Raw genomic sequence first — 18,164 nt, forward strand, 5'->3', positions numbered from 1 at the left:
TTGTTGTCATGTAACCAGCTATTGTTTCGAAGTGAGTGTGTTTGAATATCCACGCAATTATTGGTGATTAAAGGTTATAACACTTTTTGGCGATGAGGTCCGATATTTTCATTGTGTTGTGGATTTGTGTGTTCGTGACGGGGCAGACACGGAACAGCTTATGCAAGCGCTCATTGAACAACAAACACAGCTGACGGCTGCTATTCAGGCACAACAAACACAGCTGACGGCTGCTATTCAGGTGTTGTCGACGTCGCTTACTCATCGTCTGTCTTCCTATTCTCCGCCTCCGTTCCCTCCTTACGACGAGGCCACTGAAGACTGGGAGGATTACGAGAAGCGTTTGCGGCAACACTTCTCGGCTTTCGGCGTTGTCGACGCTCCTAGAGTAAGTCGTTATTTCTAACTCGGATTTCCCCACGGATCTATCAGCTGCTATCTCAGTTAGCACCTCTGCGGCAACCTGCCTCTCTGTCCTTCCAAGAAATGTGTGACTTATTGTCTAACTATTGACGAAAAAACACCCACGTCGTTGCCGCCCGCGTGGCATTCTACCGGTGTCGTAAACAGCCCCATCAATCTTACCGGGCTTGGGCGGCGGAACTACACGGTCTGAGTAGGAAATGTCAGTTTGTCACGGACACTCATCATGAGTCTTATGCTGATACAGTGGTTAGGGATGCTATTCTACGGCTTGCTCCTGATAAAGAAGTTCGGCAACGTGCCCTACAACTGCCAAACCCGTCGTTGTCGGAAGTTCTCAGCATCGTTCAATCCTTTGAAGTGTCTCACGCTGCTGGCACGCAAATAGATGCGTGGTGTGATGTAGGCGCCGTACAGTCAACTTTCGACACGGACAATTTGCCCGTTTCACAGGAGAACGAAGATGTGGCGACGGATCACTCGCATAAACGACGGCGTGTTGGGCCGCAACGCTCGCAGCGACAACAGCGACCACAGAAGCAGGTTCGTTCCGCACTTCCTTCTCGTCCACGTTGTTTCATACAACATGATGGGGCCGCGTGTCCAAAATGTTGGACCACGTGTAATTCGTGTAGGAAAAAAGGCCACATTGCTTCTGTGTGTCGGTCCCCTAAAGTTCCTGTCGACGAGGACGAGGCATCGGACACGGATGTTAGCTGTGTGCTTTCTCAAACAAATAAATTGTTTGTTACCGTTCGTGTTCTGGATAAAGACATTCGCATGCCAAGTGAACACTGGCTCTGCAGTAACTCTCATTAATTCTCGCATGTATTTGGAGTTGGGCTCCCCTCCCTTGTCTCCAGTTACGCGAAATCTGAGAACTTATAATAAACAGAAAATTCCTATCACTGGTCAGTTTGATGCTTCCACTGCCTACAAGTCTGTTGTTAGGCCCCTCACGTTTTATGTGGTGGATCATGCGGGCACTGAAAATCTGTTCGGTTATGATGCTTTCCAGTTGTTTGGGTTCTCCATTGATGATGATGTGCACCTCATATCTGGGGATATTCCGTATCAACAGCTGGATGGATTGTGTTCTGAATTTTCGTCCGTGTTCTCTGCTGGTCTGGGTCGTGCCAAGGATTTTGAAGCCCACATTACTCTTAAACCTACAGCTCGCCCTAAGTTTTTCCGGGCACGCCCTATTCCGGTGGCGCTGCATGCACCTGTCAAGGCTGAGATAGACAGGTTAACAGCTTCAGGGATTCTCCTTCCTGTTACCTCCAGCGAATGGGCATCGCCAATCGTGGTGGTTTCTAAACCAAACGGGAGTCTGCGATTGTGTGCTGATTTTAAAGCCACTGTCAACGCTCAGAGCCTCATTGACACTTATCCTCTTCCCCGTCCTGAGGAGTTATTTACCAAGCTCGCTGGGGGCCAGTTCTTTTCCAAACTTGACTTATCAGAGGCGTACCATCAGTTGCCGTTGGATGCTTCTTCCAAGGAATTTCTCGTCGTCAACACTCCTTGTGGGTTGTATCAGTACCAGCGGTTACCTTTTGGCGTCGCTGGCGCGCCGGCCACTTTTCAGCGGTTTTTGGAACAGCCCACGGCTTCCGTTCCCAGCTGCATAAACTATCTGGATGACATTGTTGTCACGGGGCCTCCACCGAGGAGCACCTTCGCAATTTGCGTTCACTGTTTTGGGTTTTGCATTCGGCTGGGTTGAGGTACAATCTGGAAAAGTCACAGTTCTTCCAACCCTCCATTGTGTATCTTGGTTTCCACTTGTCCCGTGAGGGTATACGTCCTCTACGTCAGCACGTTGCGGCCATTAACGCTCTACCCCGGCCGTCTACGGTCAAAGAACTTCAGGCATTTCTAGGCAAGATTGCTTATTATCACAAATTCATTCCATCTGCGACAGCGGTAGCTCATCCTCTGCATCAGCTGTTACGCAGAAACGTCCCTTTCTGTTGGTCCGATGAGTGTGAGCAGGCTTTTGTCTGCCTGAAGGCTCATTTGCAGTCGGAACCTTGTCTTGCCACATTCCGTTCGGGTCAGAACTTGGTCCTGGCGACTGACGCATCACAGTATGGCCTAGGGGCTGTTCTCGCCCGTCGGTATGAGGATGGGTCGGAACGACCTATCGCCTATGCTTCCAAGACCCTCAACGATGCGCAATGGCGTTACTCTCAAATCGAAAAGGAGGTGCTCGCTATCATTTATGCTCTAAAAAAGTTCAGAGTTTTTTTGTAAGGTTCTAAGTTTCACCTCATCACCGACCACAAGCCGCTGGTCTCTCTGTTCAGCCCATTGGCGTCGCTTCCGGATAAGGCAGCTCACCGCCTGCAACGTTGGGCCTTATACTTGTCTCGTTTTCACTATGAGATTCACTATCGCCCCACGGCCCAGCACGCCAATTCTGACGCATTGTCACGATTGCCGATGGGCCCCGACCCGGTTTTCGATCGTGATGAACTACTCTGTTTCCACATTGATGAGGCAGAACGTCATGCGGTCGAGGGTTTTCCAGTTACAGGTTCGCAGGTCGCGTCGGCTACTGCGCGGGACCCGGTCCTGCATCAGGTGATCGGTTTTGTTCAACGGGGTTGGCCGGACAGGACCAAGGGCCAGGCATCGGATCCCCTTCGCAACTACCATGCCTTGTGCCTTCGTCTGTCTGTTCGTGATGGTGTTGTTCTTCTGGCCACGGATGGCACATTTCCACAGGTCGTGGTGCCAGCCCCTCTTCGCAAAGATGTTCTCAAACTGTTGCATGAAGGCCATTGGGGTATTCCTCGGACCAAGTTCCTGGCCCAGAGGCACGTTTATTGGCCCGGTATTGATTCGGACATCGCCCACACGGTTGCTGCGTGTGGCCAATGTGCTCAACAACTGGCTGCACCTCATACAATGCCCTCTCCATGACCTTATCCGGCGCAGCCATGGGAACGGGTGCACGCTGACTTTGCCGGCCCCTTCCTCGGTACTTATTGGCTACTGTTGATTTACGCCTTCTCGAAGTTTCCGTTTGTTGTTCGATGTCCGTCGCCTACCACTGCGGCGACGACGCTGGCTTTGTCCAAAATCTTTACGCTAGAAGGTCTTCCATCCACGATCGTCACGGACAATGGCTCTCAGTTCTCTTCGCAGGCCTTCCGTGATTTTTGTACTGGACAAGGGATTCATCATGTTACAGCACTGCCCTTCCATCCGCAATCGAATGGGGAGGTCGAGCGCCTTGTCCGCACTTTCAAAAGCCAGATGAAAAAGTTCCTTAGTGATTTTTCGACAGATGACGCTCTGCTGCAATTTCTGAGTTCTTATCGCTTCACGCCTCTGGGTGATCGCAGCCCTGCTGAACTCTCGCATGGCCGCCAACCGCGCACTCTACTGCACCTGCTTCACCCTGTCAGGCCTTGTGCTGTGTCCCATAATGCGGGAAAATACTCGGTGGGTGCCGACGTGTGGGCACGAGGGTATGGATCTCGCCCTAAATGGATTCCATGGGTGGTCAAGGCTCTTTGCGGCTGCCAGCTTTGTGAAATACTTATGGATGACGCCACGGTTGTTCGCCATTACGACCAGACGCGCCCACGAGTGGTGGCCACGCCGGTGCCACCGCCCCTTCCTTCGCCTCCACCAGCCAGAGAAGCCAGTCCTGTCGCTGCTGCCTATCTACCGTACGTGTTTATGCAGCCGACGTCGCTACCACTTCAGAGTACGCCGGAACCGGCCCCAGTCGCTACGCCGTCTTCTCCGGGACCCATCTTGCTGGAGCACACCCCCCTGGTCCACGAACACCTATGGATCTGCTCCGGAGTTTTCACCCATCATCTTGTCCAGGAGGCACGTTCCACGCACGAGCTTCCGTCCTGGACATTTTCGACCATACTCTCGTGTCTCTCCACGGGATCTTCTCGGGGCCTCACAAGAGGCCATGGATGTCTCCGCACTGTCCATGTTTCCAAGGGAGTGAGTTTTTTTTTCTTTTTTTTCTTTTTCAAGGGGGGAAAAGTGTTGTGACAGTGCCACGACATTTAACAGTGCCACCACGACAGTAAGCGCAAACGGCGATACAGGCGCTCCGCAACTCTGCTGAGCGCAGGAGAGCCACCTAGCTACGAACGGCGCTGGCCGCACGTCACGGCAGTCGAATAAGAGATACTGAGTTGTTATCATGTAACCAGCTATTGTTTCTAAGTGAGTGTGTTTGAATATCCACACAATTATTGGTGATTAAAGGTTATAACAGACATATGTGGTCTGCGCAACAAAAACTAGCCCATTCGTTGCGTATGAACTGGGCCAACAAATGTTGATTTATGCATGGTCCTGAGTGATTCATCCGTAAATAAAAAGAAGAAGAAGAAGAAAACATTATACTTCCCAACGGATGTTGAGATTTGTTACGGGAAGCTATGTAATGTATTTATGTTATTTGTTATTACTTTCTGCATTGTTACTCTCTTCATGAGCTAGGAGTAGACTGATACATGAGTGTCTCAGGAAATTGCATAAATTAACAACAACCTCAGAAGTAAAAAAACATCCATTCTGCACAGAAACAAGGCATGACAGTTTCATCGTTGGCAAACAATGTGATAGTATCCAGGATGAGACTTTCGCTCTGCAGTGGAGTGTGCGCTGATATGAAACTTCCTGGCAGATTAAAACTGTGTGCTGGATTGAGACTCGAAGTCGGGACCTTTGCCTTTCGCAGGCAAGTGCTCTACCATCTGAGCTATCCAAGCACAACTCCTTTCCAAACTTCACAGAAACTCTCCTGCGAACCTGGTAGAGCACTTTCCCACGAAAGGCAAAGGTCCCGAGTTCAAGTCTCGGTCCAGCACACAGTTTTAATCTGCCAGGAAGTTTCAATGTGATAGTAGTCAAGCTGTTACAAGTTAATTGGTGAGGAGTAATTTGTTTGTCAATTGTAGCTAATGTAATGCAAGAAATCATATTGTATTTTAAATTTTACAAATATTTCACCCATTCAACCAAATTTCATTTATCTAATGAAGCATCAATTAACTAAAATTGAAAGACTGTTGGAATTAATATTTTCCACACTACTATAAAGTGAACTCCACAGAATTTGTGTTTGTACAAGTGTATCAACACAAAAATTTCCAAGTTTTCAGGCATGAATACTGATGGAAATTTAAACTGGAAATACCATATAGTCGACCTGATAAAACATTCAGGTTCTGCCATATTTACCAAGAGAATGATGACCAATTTCAAGGACACATAGATCTTTGTATACATGTATTTTGCACATTTTTATACCCAGATGACCTGTGGGATGATGTTCTGGAGTAGCTTATCACTTAGACAAAGCATATTCATTGCACAAAAGAAAGTAATTAGAAGACGTTTGATTTCCGCATCCACCTTGCAGGCATTTCTTAAAGCAAACTGAGAATATTAACTAAAACCTCACAGTATATTTCTCTTTTTTTCAATGGCAGAATGGCCTGTCAATGATCCATTGCAGTTTGAGAATAATAGGTATATTCATCAATATAGTTGAACACTAAAAGGAAAAAGGAGGATATAAGATGAACATCAACAAAAGCAAAACGCGGATAATGGAATGTGGTCGAATTAAGTCGGGTGATGCTAAGGGAATTAGATTAGGAAATGAGACACTTAAAGTAGTAAAGGAGTTTTGCTATTTGGGGAGCAAAATAACTGATGACGGTCGAAGTAGAGAGGTTATAAAACGCAGACTGGCAATGGCAAGGAAAGCGTTTCTGAAGAAGAGAAATTTGTGAACATCGAATATAGATTTAAATCTTAGGAAGTCATTTCTGAAAGTATTTGTATGGAGTGTAGCCATGTATGGAAGTGAAACATGGACGATAACTAGTGTGGACAAGAAGAGAATAGAAGCTTTTGAAATGTGGTGCTACAGAAGAATGCTGAAGATTAGATGGGTAGATTACATAACTAATGAGGAGGTATTGAATAGGATTGGGGAGAAGAGAAGTTTGTGGCACAACTTGACTAGAAGAAGTGATCGGTTGGTAGGACATGTCCTGAGGCATCATCAAGGGATCACTAATCTAGTATTGGAGGGCAGCGTGGAAGGTAAAAATCGTAGAGGGAGAACAAGAGATGAATACACTGAGCAGATTCAGAAGGATGTAGGTTTTAGTAGGTACTGGGAGATGAAGACACTTGCACAGGATAGAGTAGCATGGAGAGCTGCATCAAACCAGTCTCAGGACTGAAGACATCATCAACAACAACAACAACAACAACAACAACAGTTGAACACTAAAAGGAAAAATTATCTGCATTTCTCCGTGGCGAGCGTAACTTTAGCAGCAAAAAAAGAGTGAAATAATGCAGCTACAAAACCATAGGTCTATAATGTCTGACCAACATTAGAAATGTTTTCAGATTTAGATTCAATTTGATTCTCCTTCCTAATCTGTTTTTATATCATACAGCAACTCTTGAATAGAATTAAACTAGCCAATAGCCAGATTGTAGCCATAGCTTTTCTGTAGTTTCCTCTGCAACCTTCAGTTCAGCAGAGATGTTCCATAACACAACACTTACCACGAACACGAGCTACAAAACACGGAGCTACTTAACAACTTCTGAGTGACATACCAGACTGGCGCATGGCGGCGCAGCTCTCGGGCGAGCTCGACATGGCGAGCAGGGTGCGGCTCATGTCCTGGCGCTCGTGGCGCAGCATCGACAGCAGGTTGTACACCATGTCCACCTTGTGGCCCAGCTGCTGGGAGCTGTACGACCGGCGCTCGCTCTCCAGGGAACACGCCCCGGAGGGGGGGCCCGCGCCATTTGACGATGTAAAGCTTACGATGCTGGATATCTCCTGTTAGAATGGACACACGTGTAGTGGTTGCACCAAAATATGGCTACAGTTGTGAAAAATGTGTTTACTGACTTACCTGTAGCTTAATGAGATGATTTATTATCAAATTAAATAAAAGCACTACTGAAGCCTTATTTCTAAGTTTACCTGAAAAGTAAATTTTTTTTGTCTTTATTATTCTATACGTAACAAGTACAGTAAAATCATACGAACTCATGCATATTATCCACTACACTTTTGTCCTGCAATAGTCACACATGCATAAAAGTAAGTGTGTGTGTGTGTGTGTGTGTGTGTGTGTGTGTGTGTGTGTGTCCCAAATTGCCACCTAAACCACTGGATCAATTTCAGTCAAATTTGGCACACAGAATACTTATTTATCTGGAGGAAAGAGAAGCTCCAATAGGGATGAGGCTGATGGGGTGATAGGCGTTGTTAACTCCTAAGCATAGGTAACCACTGACATCTAGGCTGCTCTGCAGGATATGTACAGGGTGTACGAAAAGTCTTTCCCTGATTACATAAATTGATAACTCAGGCTAGAAGTAAAATACAAATATGAAACTAGTGTCTAATTGTTTACAAACTATGAAAGTTTTTTTTTCTTTTTTAGTTCGCAGTACGTAAGTAGTGGATGTGGTGCAGTGCCCAAGAAGCCATGTTAACCAATCAGGAGAAGGCACAGTGTGTCCTGTGGTACCATGAGACACGATCACCAACCACAGTGCAGACACTTCCAGACAACATTTAGAAGGAATCCACTTGATGTCAAGAGCGTTAAAGCCTGGTATGAGAGATTCAAGAACACAGGATCGGTTGCTGACCTTCCGAGGTCTGGTCGACCAAGAACCTCAGCAGACAGGGTGGAAGCTGTAAGGAGGTCTTTTCTGTGAAGTCTGAAGAAATCAGTCCACAGGGCCTCACGTGAATTACAGATGCCAAAAAGCTCTCTCCATGACATTTTACACAAACGTTTATTGTTTCGTGCATACAAAGTGCAAATCGTTCAGGCCTTGTTGCCCATTGACAGTACGTGTCGATATGACTTTGCGGTCGAAACGCTATCACGTATTGAGAACGATGATGGTTATCTCAGACGAATTGCCTTTTCCAACAAAGCGACCTTTCTTGTCAGTGGAGGAGTGAATCGCCATAATGTGGCGAGGTCATGGAGTGCACCAGAGGCAGTTCAAAGGTGAATGTTTGGTGCGCGCTATTCCACGATCAAACTATCGGGTCATTCTTCTTCGCTGAGGCTACCGTCACATCTGCAGTGTATCTGGACATGTTGCAACTGTATGCTGTTCATCAGCTGCTTCAGTATCACCCCAATGTCTTGTTTCAGCAAGACGGTGCACCGCCTCATTGGGGTTTGGACGTCCGTGCCTATCTCGATATGACCTTTCCTGAGCGATGGATTGGTCGTGATGGGCCAACGGTTTGGCCTCCACGCTCTTCTGACATAACCCCATTAGACTTCTTTTTATGGGGTTATATCAAGGACGAGGTCTACCGAACACGTGTACCAGATCTTGAAACGCTGCAGCAACGGATAACCACAGTCGTTGAATCAATCCCTCCAGTGATGTTGGCTAATGTGTGGGCGGAAATTGAATATCGCCTAGATGTGCTACTTGCTACCAAGGGTGCTCATGTGGAAGTTTACTGATGTGTGAAAAAAACTTTGATAGTTTGTAAACAATTAGACACCAGTTTCATATTTGTATCTTACTTCTAGCCTATCAATTCACGTAATCAGAGAAAGACTTTTCGGACACCCTGTAGTTTCGATAAGTGGTCTCATCCTCAAATACTGGATGAATATAGTCTGCGTAATTTATTCGCCATGAGTTACAATTGCTCAAAACACGTATACAGTTTCTAACACTTTTTGTGTTCAACTTTCAAAGGTAACTTTATACTCCTTCATGAGTACATGGGAACAGCGATTTCATTTTTTTTTTAAGTTAGGTCAAAGTCATATGAAATATTGAAAATAAAATCATCGTTCCCATTGCAAGCTGTTAGGTAGGCAACCTTCAACTGGTACCATGCACCGTTTTAACCTTTTCGTCATACAGATACCAAAATGTTCGAAATATCCCTGAGAAACATTTGAGATTTTGTCGGAGGTTGGGCTCTGCCCTTTTTTTTTTAATTAACTTTGCTGATGGCACTCTTAAAAATCAGACAACAGTCGTTTGGAGCTGAAACACGGACTGAGGTTCTGGAAGGGATGAACACACTGGTCTGCACAACACAGCGTTGGCAGACTATGCACAGTATTGTTAGTCTCACTACTTTTGTCTCACACCTTGTATTTGTGGGGTGATGACTATGCTGTTTTAAGTGATCAAATGTGGAATGATTGCTTCATTTCTTTATATTCATTCTAAATGACAAACAGCAACACAGTGCTAAACCTATCAAAAGACTTGAAATAGATGTAAACAACCCCCCCCCCCCCATAAAAAACCATTAATATCATATACACATATTCCATAGTTGAAAAACCTCAAAAAAGAAGAAAAAATGGTGAAATATTTATAATGCAGGACGTACAAGATCAGTTTCACCAGCATAACAGCACCACACATTCATGTAGTGCAAAAGTAATACACATAATGTAAATAATGAAATACATGGTGAGGAAGGAAATGCCAGAGCCAAACTGTTTATAATTCACAAGTACAATGTCAGAATATGTCAGTGAAAATGTGTATGTATTTCAGGCCACAGAAGATGCTTCAAAAAAGTTGAGCCAAAACATGTGTGGTAAATATAAACTGCATTTATTCAGCTGCAGAAATACATGAGCTAAAAACGATTTTTCCTCTTCCTTTCATTATTCCCTATATAGGATCACAGATAGCTCCTTTAAGGATTGTGTTTTTCTTCTCCTCCTCCTCTCTTCTCCTCCTCCTCCTAGCACATCTTCATCCTTTCTCTTCGTCTCTCCCACTCACTTTTCAAGGTCTTCAGTATCCTCTTCACTTGTCTGCTTCACTGGTTATTCTCTGTCCTTATCCTATATCCTCTTGCACTATCCATTGTTTCCCATACACTTTTGTTATTCTATGACCATCTAAACCTTACACCTTTTCATTCTGGTTTTACCTTATAATTGTTCTGCACTGTGTGTCCCTCTTGTTACATAGTCTAAGCTGTATACAGAACCATTGCTTGTCTGTAAATACAGGGTGATATGTTTAGATACCAGAAAAGTAAAACATTATATACAAGAGACGATGCACATTTACTGCTTATTAACAGTACATACCGAATGCGGCACTTATAAACCTTGTGTCCACGTCGCACTGTGTGGCACACAGCATTTCTGGAGTGATTTGCTGAAAAGGCCGCTGTAATCAGCCTATGCAGATTGGCCAAATTCTGTGCACTTTGTGCATACACAGTTGACTTGACGTAGTCCCACGCAAAAGATCTGTTGACATTAGATCCGTCTTCAGCTCTGCCGATAAGCGGTGGAGTGACTTTTATGGGCAAGTCACGGCTTGTTGAATATCTTGCTCCTTGTTTCTATCGCACAACCTTCCACCTGGATGAAGTATCTGCAGTCCATTTTGCAAGAACATGCTGTACCATTTATAATGTCTCAATGTCATGGGACACCTGACAGCTCACTGCGTGTCTATGGCAAATGAAAATTTTGCATACCATACGACACATTGAGCGTGTTGCTGTGGCATTACGACCATTTGCAGTTAACAACCGGGACATCCGTGAGTGTGCTAACTTGTGCCACGTCCATACAATGTGTTTCTGACATCTGGTGTTTGCGCAGTGAGTTATGCACTCCGTACAAAATATTTGTGATATATGACATTCGTGCTGTGAACTATATGCTGTCAGCTTTCCTCCTGGAGCATGGTCACTCACTGTAAACTCTCATAATTTTAATGTACATTACAGAAAACTGCTCAGATATATATATGTTAACTTAATAATTATAAGTTTATACTTTTCTGCCATCTCAAACAGATCACCCAGTATATTATGTTTACAGTATATATCTTTAGTCATATAGAAGGCCCATATCATCTTCATCATTATAATATTAATACGTGAACACGAAAACTGGAGTACCAATTTTTAATATTAATTGTACAAGGAAGCCAATGAAACATATAATTCGAAAGGTACTTTGCCATAGATGTGCACAAAGGCAAAATCACATGCATTCGTAGCCATGGCAAAAGGAAGTAGATATTTCTATATTCATAATCTTGATGATAACTTCTCTATCACACATTAAAATCTCCAATAAGAGAACATTGACTAGTGAAGTGCTGCCTAACTTCTGCCCTCAATACCAATCAGGTTCTGTGGTAAAAATGAAACATGAAAGTAAAAACGTTTCGTGAAATCGAATTCTATGGACGTTGATATTTAAATGTTGCAGAGGGTTCATTTGCAGTAACAAACACACAATAAGCAGCTACAATGTCACAGCTGCTATTTCATTTATGTTGTCAGTAGTGGAAAATGAAATTTAGTAAAGAAGTCATCAGGGGCAACAATCGTTTATTAGCATAATTTTTTTCTCATTTTGAATAGCTACAATTTTCCTTGTTACACAGAAACTATGTTTGTTTAAGGTGATGCCTCGAAGAACAATAAAGAGTTGGACTGAAAGACAAAGCGATAAGAGGGACACAATTTTTTCATAGACAAAGTAATAGGAATAACGTGGATGCTGATAAGCATAATGCTATTCCTGTTTTTAAAAGATAAGATTTAAATGTGCGCTAAACATAATTTCAAATAATTTTAAGAGTTATTATTGCAGTTTGACGAATTAACAGTCCATATTTAGTAATGCAAATCATATCACATCTGCTGTTACTTTACGCGACATAATGGCACTCACATTGCGTTGTCATAAATTATTTTGCCCTCATTACACAAAATTTAGTTTTCAATATTGAGCACTCACTTCAAATGATCAAACAATGAAAAGGAAATCAAAGAATTATTTCAAGAAAACTCGTAGCTACAATGCAGCATTTGCTACGGTTCATTTCTGACACTAAAATTTCAGAGTTCTGCATGGAGTGTATCACTTTTGAGATACACGGCATATTTATCACACGTCAGATCTACTGATTCAGTTGGTCAAATATCGAACGCAGACAACACTAGTCTCTATTATTCCCTCATTCTTCATGTTTCTTCTAGTTGTATATTCTCTCAGATATGCTACTGGTGTTTCCCAATCCCCAGTAGTACTCAGTGTCTCAGTCTTATTACAGGCAAACCTCAGTTACACTCTTCAGGCTACCTCACTTACGTTAAAGAGTTATTCCTTTATTTCTTTTTCTGTATCTCAAAGCAGTCATAATAATAACGGGTGATCAAAAAGTCAGTATAAATTTGAAAACTTAATAAACCACAGAATAATGTACATAGAGGGGTAAAAATTGACACACATGCTCGGAATGACATGGGGTTAAAGGTTCACAAAATGTCTGACAGATGGCGCTGGACAGCAAAATGTCAGTGACTGCACATGACAATCGTGTATAAAAGGAGCTGTAATGAGGAGAGAATCAGATGCGCCAGCAGTCGCACCATGTTGATGTTACCTGAAAAGGCGCTTTTAGTGGAGCTGTATTGTCAGAATGGGGAAAGTGCTAGTTCAGTGTTACGATCCTATCACCATAGAAAGGGGATTCGAACGGGTAAAAGTCCATTGACAAATGCAGCTGTGGCAAGAATGATTTTGAAGTTCGAAGCCATGGATTGTTTAGACGATAGACCCCGTAGTGGCCGACCGAGCACAAGGCTGCTGAGACAGTTCAGGAAGAAATGGAGACTGTAGCGGGTTCGTCTATGCCCGGGGAAGTCAGCACTCGTGCAGTCGCACGTCGCACCGGCATTCCAGTTTGGTTGGCACTGAGACGTACCCTCCGATGCTAACCGTACAAAATCCATCGGCATCATGAACTGTTACCTGGCGATTTAGTGAATCGGAGGGCATTTGCGGTGTGGGTGTTACAAAAGATGGCGGAAGATGACGATTGGTCGAGTAACGTGTTGTGGACCGATGAAGCTCATTTCATGCTCCGAGGGTCTGTCGACACCCACAACTGCAGAATTTGGGCTATCGAAAATCCTAGAACTATCGGGGAAACTCCATTGCACGACGAGAAAGTCACGGTATGGGTTGGATTTAACACACCTACCGTTATCGGGCCTTTTTTCTTCAAGGAAATGTGTGATTCTGGTTTTGTAACTGCTACCGTGATGGGTGAGAGGTACGCCGATACGTTACAGAATCGCACCACCCCCAGCCCGGCTGATGTTTATGCAGGATGGCGCTCCACCCCATACTGCCAGATGCGTGAAAGATCTCTTGCACGCGTTGTTTGGTGACAATCGTGTGCTCAGCCGCCACTTTCGTCACGCTTGGCCTCCCAGGTCCCCAGAACTCTGTCCGTGCGATTATTGGTTTCGGGGTTACCTGAAGTCGCAAGCCTATCGTGATCGATCGACATCTCTAGGGATGTCGAAAGACAACATCTGACGCCAATGCCTCACCATAACTCCGGACATGCTTTACAGTGCTGTTCACAACATTATTCCTCGACCACAGCTATTGTTGAGGAATGATGGTGGACATATTGAGCATTTCCTGTAAGGAACATCATCTTTGCTTTGTCTTACTTTGTTATGCTAATTATTGATATTCTGATCAGATGAAGCACCATCTGTCGGACAATTTTTGAACTTTCGTATTTTTTTGGTTCTAATAAAACCCCACGTCATTCCAAGCATGTGTGTCAATTTGTACCTCTCTGTCTACATTATTCCGTGATTTATTCAGTTTTCAAATTTATACTGACTTTTTGATCACCCGGTACTTGTATTACATTAAAAAAAAAGTTCCAGAATGTGTTAACTACGTTAAGGCGAAGAAAAACAGCATGTAGTGGAATATGAATGTACATCCTTAGACTCTGTAAACCACGACATTATTTATTTGTCGTGGGATTTTTGTCTCACGCCTTGGTTATCACAGCATCTCTTTAAGTCTTATATCGCTGGTGCGACGCTGTTAACCGACGTTTAATGGTAAGATAGACGTGTTTGTTATACGTTTTCAATGCGTAATTACCTTTAAATGGCATACTGCAAGTTACAATACAAAACAGCTAAATATGCCAAAATAAACATGGCGCCTGGCACATCGGTCGTCAATATTGCATGTGACTTCATGTGTGCAGTAAGTCTTGTGAGATGAGTGTTTTCCGATTTTCTACGGCATCGCTTCAGTGTTGTCGCAGTTCTAACGACGACTGTAGTTTTCACATGCACCCGATTGCACTTCGCAGTTGAAACCTGCCAACTGTACAGCCATTCTTTCGCCGACTCTACTACGGCATTTAGTGAGGAATCTAGGATTATATTACAAATCATTGCATGCTGCTGCTGCAGCGATCGTGAAAACAAGACTAATTTCAGAGCTGACAGAAGCAGTTTAGTAGCAGTCATTGCTACCGCGCTGCAGGGAACGAGACGAGACAAGAGACTACTCTGTACTACTAACTAAATCACGGATTTACTTCAAACTGTGTACACTTTTAGTGGGCCATTAGAACAACATAACGTGCAAGTAGTAAACTGCACTACTCACACAGTTCTGAGAAAATCGCAAGAGAAGTTTCACGCGTCTATTACGTAACTGATGCAGCCAAAATGTGCGAAGGTGCCGCACCCAACAAGTCATTGTGATGAAGCAATTAGCGTTCGCGCTGCGGAAGGGGGTCTTACGCGAGGCGACCATTCGAATCCCGCTACCGCGTACTTTTCAATCTATAATTTTTTCGATCAATGGTCTTCTTTTTCATTTATATGACATTTGAAAGATAAGGTAATGGGGGGGGGGAAAAAAAAGGGGAGACAGACAGAGAGAGAGAGAGAGAGAGAGAGAGAGAGAAACATGCACTTTAATGAAGCTGTAGTGAATTCCATATGTTATTTGAGTATTTACTATCTGTAATTAAATTTCAAAGGATGATAAATTATTATGCAAATGACATTATTTGCTATCAGTAATATCTTAAGTCACAATGTGCTACACCACAAGAGTGATGTACTCGTCGGATTTGCTCTCGACATAACACGTTTCAGGATGGTATTTGTCCAACAGACATCGAAAACAACTGAAACTTCATGTATACAGGGTGTTACAAAAAGGTACGGCCAAACTTTCAGGAAACATTCCTCACACACAAATAAACAAAAGATGTTATGTGGGCATGTGTCCAGAAACACTTAATTTCCATGTTAGAGCTCATTTTAGTTTTGTCAGTATGTACTGTACTTCCTCAACTCACCGCCAGTTGGCCCAATTGAAAGAAGGTAATGTTGACTTCGGTGCTTGTGTTGACATGCGACTCATTGCTCTGCAGTACTAGCATCAAGCACATCAGTACATTGCATCTACAGGTTAGTGTTCATCACGAACGTGGTTTTGCAGTCAGTGCAATGTTTGCAAATGCGGAGTTGGCAGATGCATATTTGATGTATGGATTAGCACGGGGCAATAGCCGTGGCGCAGTACGTTTGTATCGAGACAGATTTCCGGAACGAAGGTGTCCCGACAGGAAGACGTTCGAAGCAACTGAGCAGCGTCTTAGGGAGCACGGACCATTCCAGCCTATGACTCGCGACTGGGGAAGACGTAGAACGACGAGAACACCTGCAATGGACGAGGCAATTCTTCGTGCAGGTGACGATAACCCTAATGTCAGCGTCAGAGAAGTTGCTGCTGTACAAGGTAACGTTGACCACGTCACTGTATGGAGAGTGCTACGGGAGAACCAGTTGTTTCCGTACCGTGTACAGCGTGTGCAGGCACTATCAGCAGCTGATTGGCCTCCATGGGTACACTTATGCAAATGGTTCATCCGACAATGTGTCAATCCTCATTTCAGTGCAAATGTTCTCTTTACAGATGAGGCTTCATTCCAACGTGATCAAATTGTAAATTTTCACAATCAACATGTGTGGGCTGACGAGAATCTGCACGCAATTGTGCAATCGCGTCATCAACACAGATTTTCTGTGAACGTTTGGGCAGGCATTGTTGGTGATGTCTCGATTGGGCCCCATGTTCTTCCACCTACGCTCAATGGACCACGTTATCACGATTTCATACGGGATACTCTACCTGTGCTGCTAGAAGATGTGCCTTTACAAGTACGACACAACATGTGGTTCATGCACGATGGAGCTCCTGCACATTTCAGTCCAAGTGTTCATACGCTTCTCAACAACCGATTCGGTGACCGATGGATTGGTAGAGGCGGACCAATTCCGTGGCCTCCACGCTCTCCTGACCCCAACCCTCTCGACTTTCATTTATGGGGGCATTTGAAAGCTCTTGTCTATGCAACCCCGGTACCAAATGTAGAGACTCTTCATGCTCATATTGTGGACGGCTGTGATACAATACGCCATTCTCCAGGGCTGCATCAGCGCAACAGGGATTCCATGCGACGGAGGGTGGATGCATGTATCCTCGCTAACGGAGGACATTTTGAACATTTCCTGTAACAAAGTGTTTGAAGTCACTCTGGTACGTTCTGTTGCTGTGTGTTTCCATTGCATGATTAATGTGATTTGAAGAGAAGTAACAAAATGAGCTCTAACATGGAAAGTAAGTGTTTCCGGACACATGTCCACATAACATATTTTCTTTCTTTGTGTGTGAGGAATGTTTTCTGAAAGTTTGGCCATACCTTTTTGTAACACCCTGTATACATGTGTTTTTTGCATTATATACCTACACCTACATCTACATCTACATGATTACTATGCAATTCACACATAAGTGCCTGGCAGAGGGTTCATCGAACCATTTTCACACTACTTCTCTACCATTCCCACTCTCGAATGGCGCGTGGGAAAAAGGAACACCTAAATCTTTCCGTTGGAGTTCTGATTTCTCTTATTTTATTAAAATGATCATTTCTCGATACGTAGGTGGGTGTCAACAAAATATTTTCGCATTCGGAAGAGACAGTTGGTGACAAATTTCGTAAATAGATCTCGCCGCAAAGAAAACCGCCTTTTGTATTTTTTGGTTCTAATAAAACCCCACATCATTTCAAGCACGTGTGTCAATTTGTACCTCTCTATCTACATTATTCCGTGATTTATTCAGTTTTCAAATTTATACCGACTTTTTGATCACCCGGTACATCTACCTACTGAGGACTGACAAAAGAGACAACATTACAAAAGCACAGCAGTGACAGCAGATGCTACCTGGCTGCCGTTGAGCTGCGCGTGGAGACCCCTGGGGTTGCCGCTGCCTCCGGCACCCAGGGAGCTGGGCCCACTGTGCCAGAGGCCGTGCTCCACGGGCCACGTGCCGTGGTACAGCGAGGTCAGCCGGTCCCGGTCGCAGCCGGGCTCCGACGTCGACATCGGGCTGTCATGCGGGAGCGCCGGCCTCCGTTCCTCGCCTTCCTGCTGGCCGGGTGACGGCTGTTCTGTCCTGCTCGCTCCCAGCCTGGAGTTGCTCTCTGTCTCCACTTCTTCTAATTCATTCTTTGACTGTAACAGATAAATATTAGATAAAGTCTGAAGCGTTTTTGCTTCTCAACAGAACACACAATAACAGCATACAAACACATAACAGAATGTGACTTCTAAAATACAGCCAAATCCCGTCAACATTCTGCCACAATATTTCGGACCAGAGACGTCCGGCCATCATCAGGTGAGTCCACAACTATTGAAGAGCTCAGGTGCAGTCGCGGTATTTATGCCAAATCTCGCGCACGCCTGAAGGCAGCACGTACAACTCGGCTATGCCGTGCATGTCAACACCTGACACATGCACTGT

The 18,164-nt window shown here is 44.3% G+C and overlaps 1 protein-coding gene across 1 annotated transcript in view; it reads right to left on the reverse strand.

The window, feature by feature from the left end:
* The window catches only part of LOC126109440 (uncharacterized), an 841,290-nt gene that overhangs the window by 220,817 nt on the left and 602,309 nt on the right, over positions 1–18,164 (reverse strand). The window contains exons 6-8 of the mRNA XM_049914471.1: positions 17,611–17,872; positions 12,141–12,151; positions 7,057–7,282 (exon numbers count right to left, since the gene is read on the reverse strand). Of these exons, the coding sequence (XP_049770428.1) occupies positions 7,057–7,282; positions 12,141–12,151; positions 17,611–17,872 (499 nt within the window). The remainder of the gene's footprint in view (positions 1–7,056; positions 7,283–12,140; positions 12,152–17,610; positions 17,873–18,164) is intronic.

This window comes from Schistocerca cancellata, chromosome 12 (assembly GCF_023864275.1).
Source record: "Schistocerca cancellata isolate TAMUIC-IGC-003103 chromosome 12, iqSchCanc2.1, whole genome shotgun sequence".
NCBI lineage: Eukaryota > Metazoa > Arthropoda > Insecta > Orthoptera > Acrididae > Schistocerca > Schistocerca cancellata.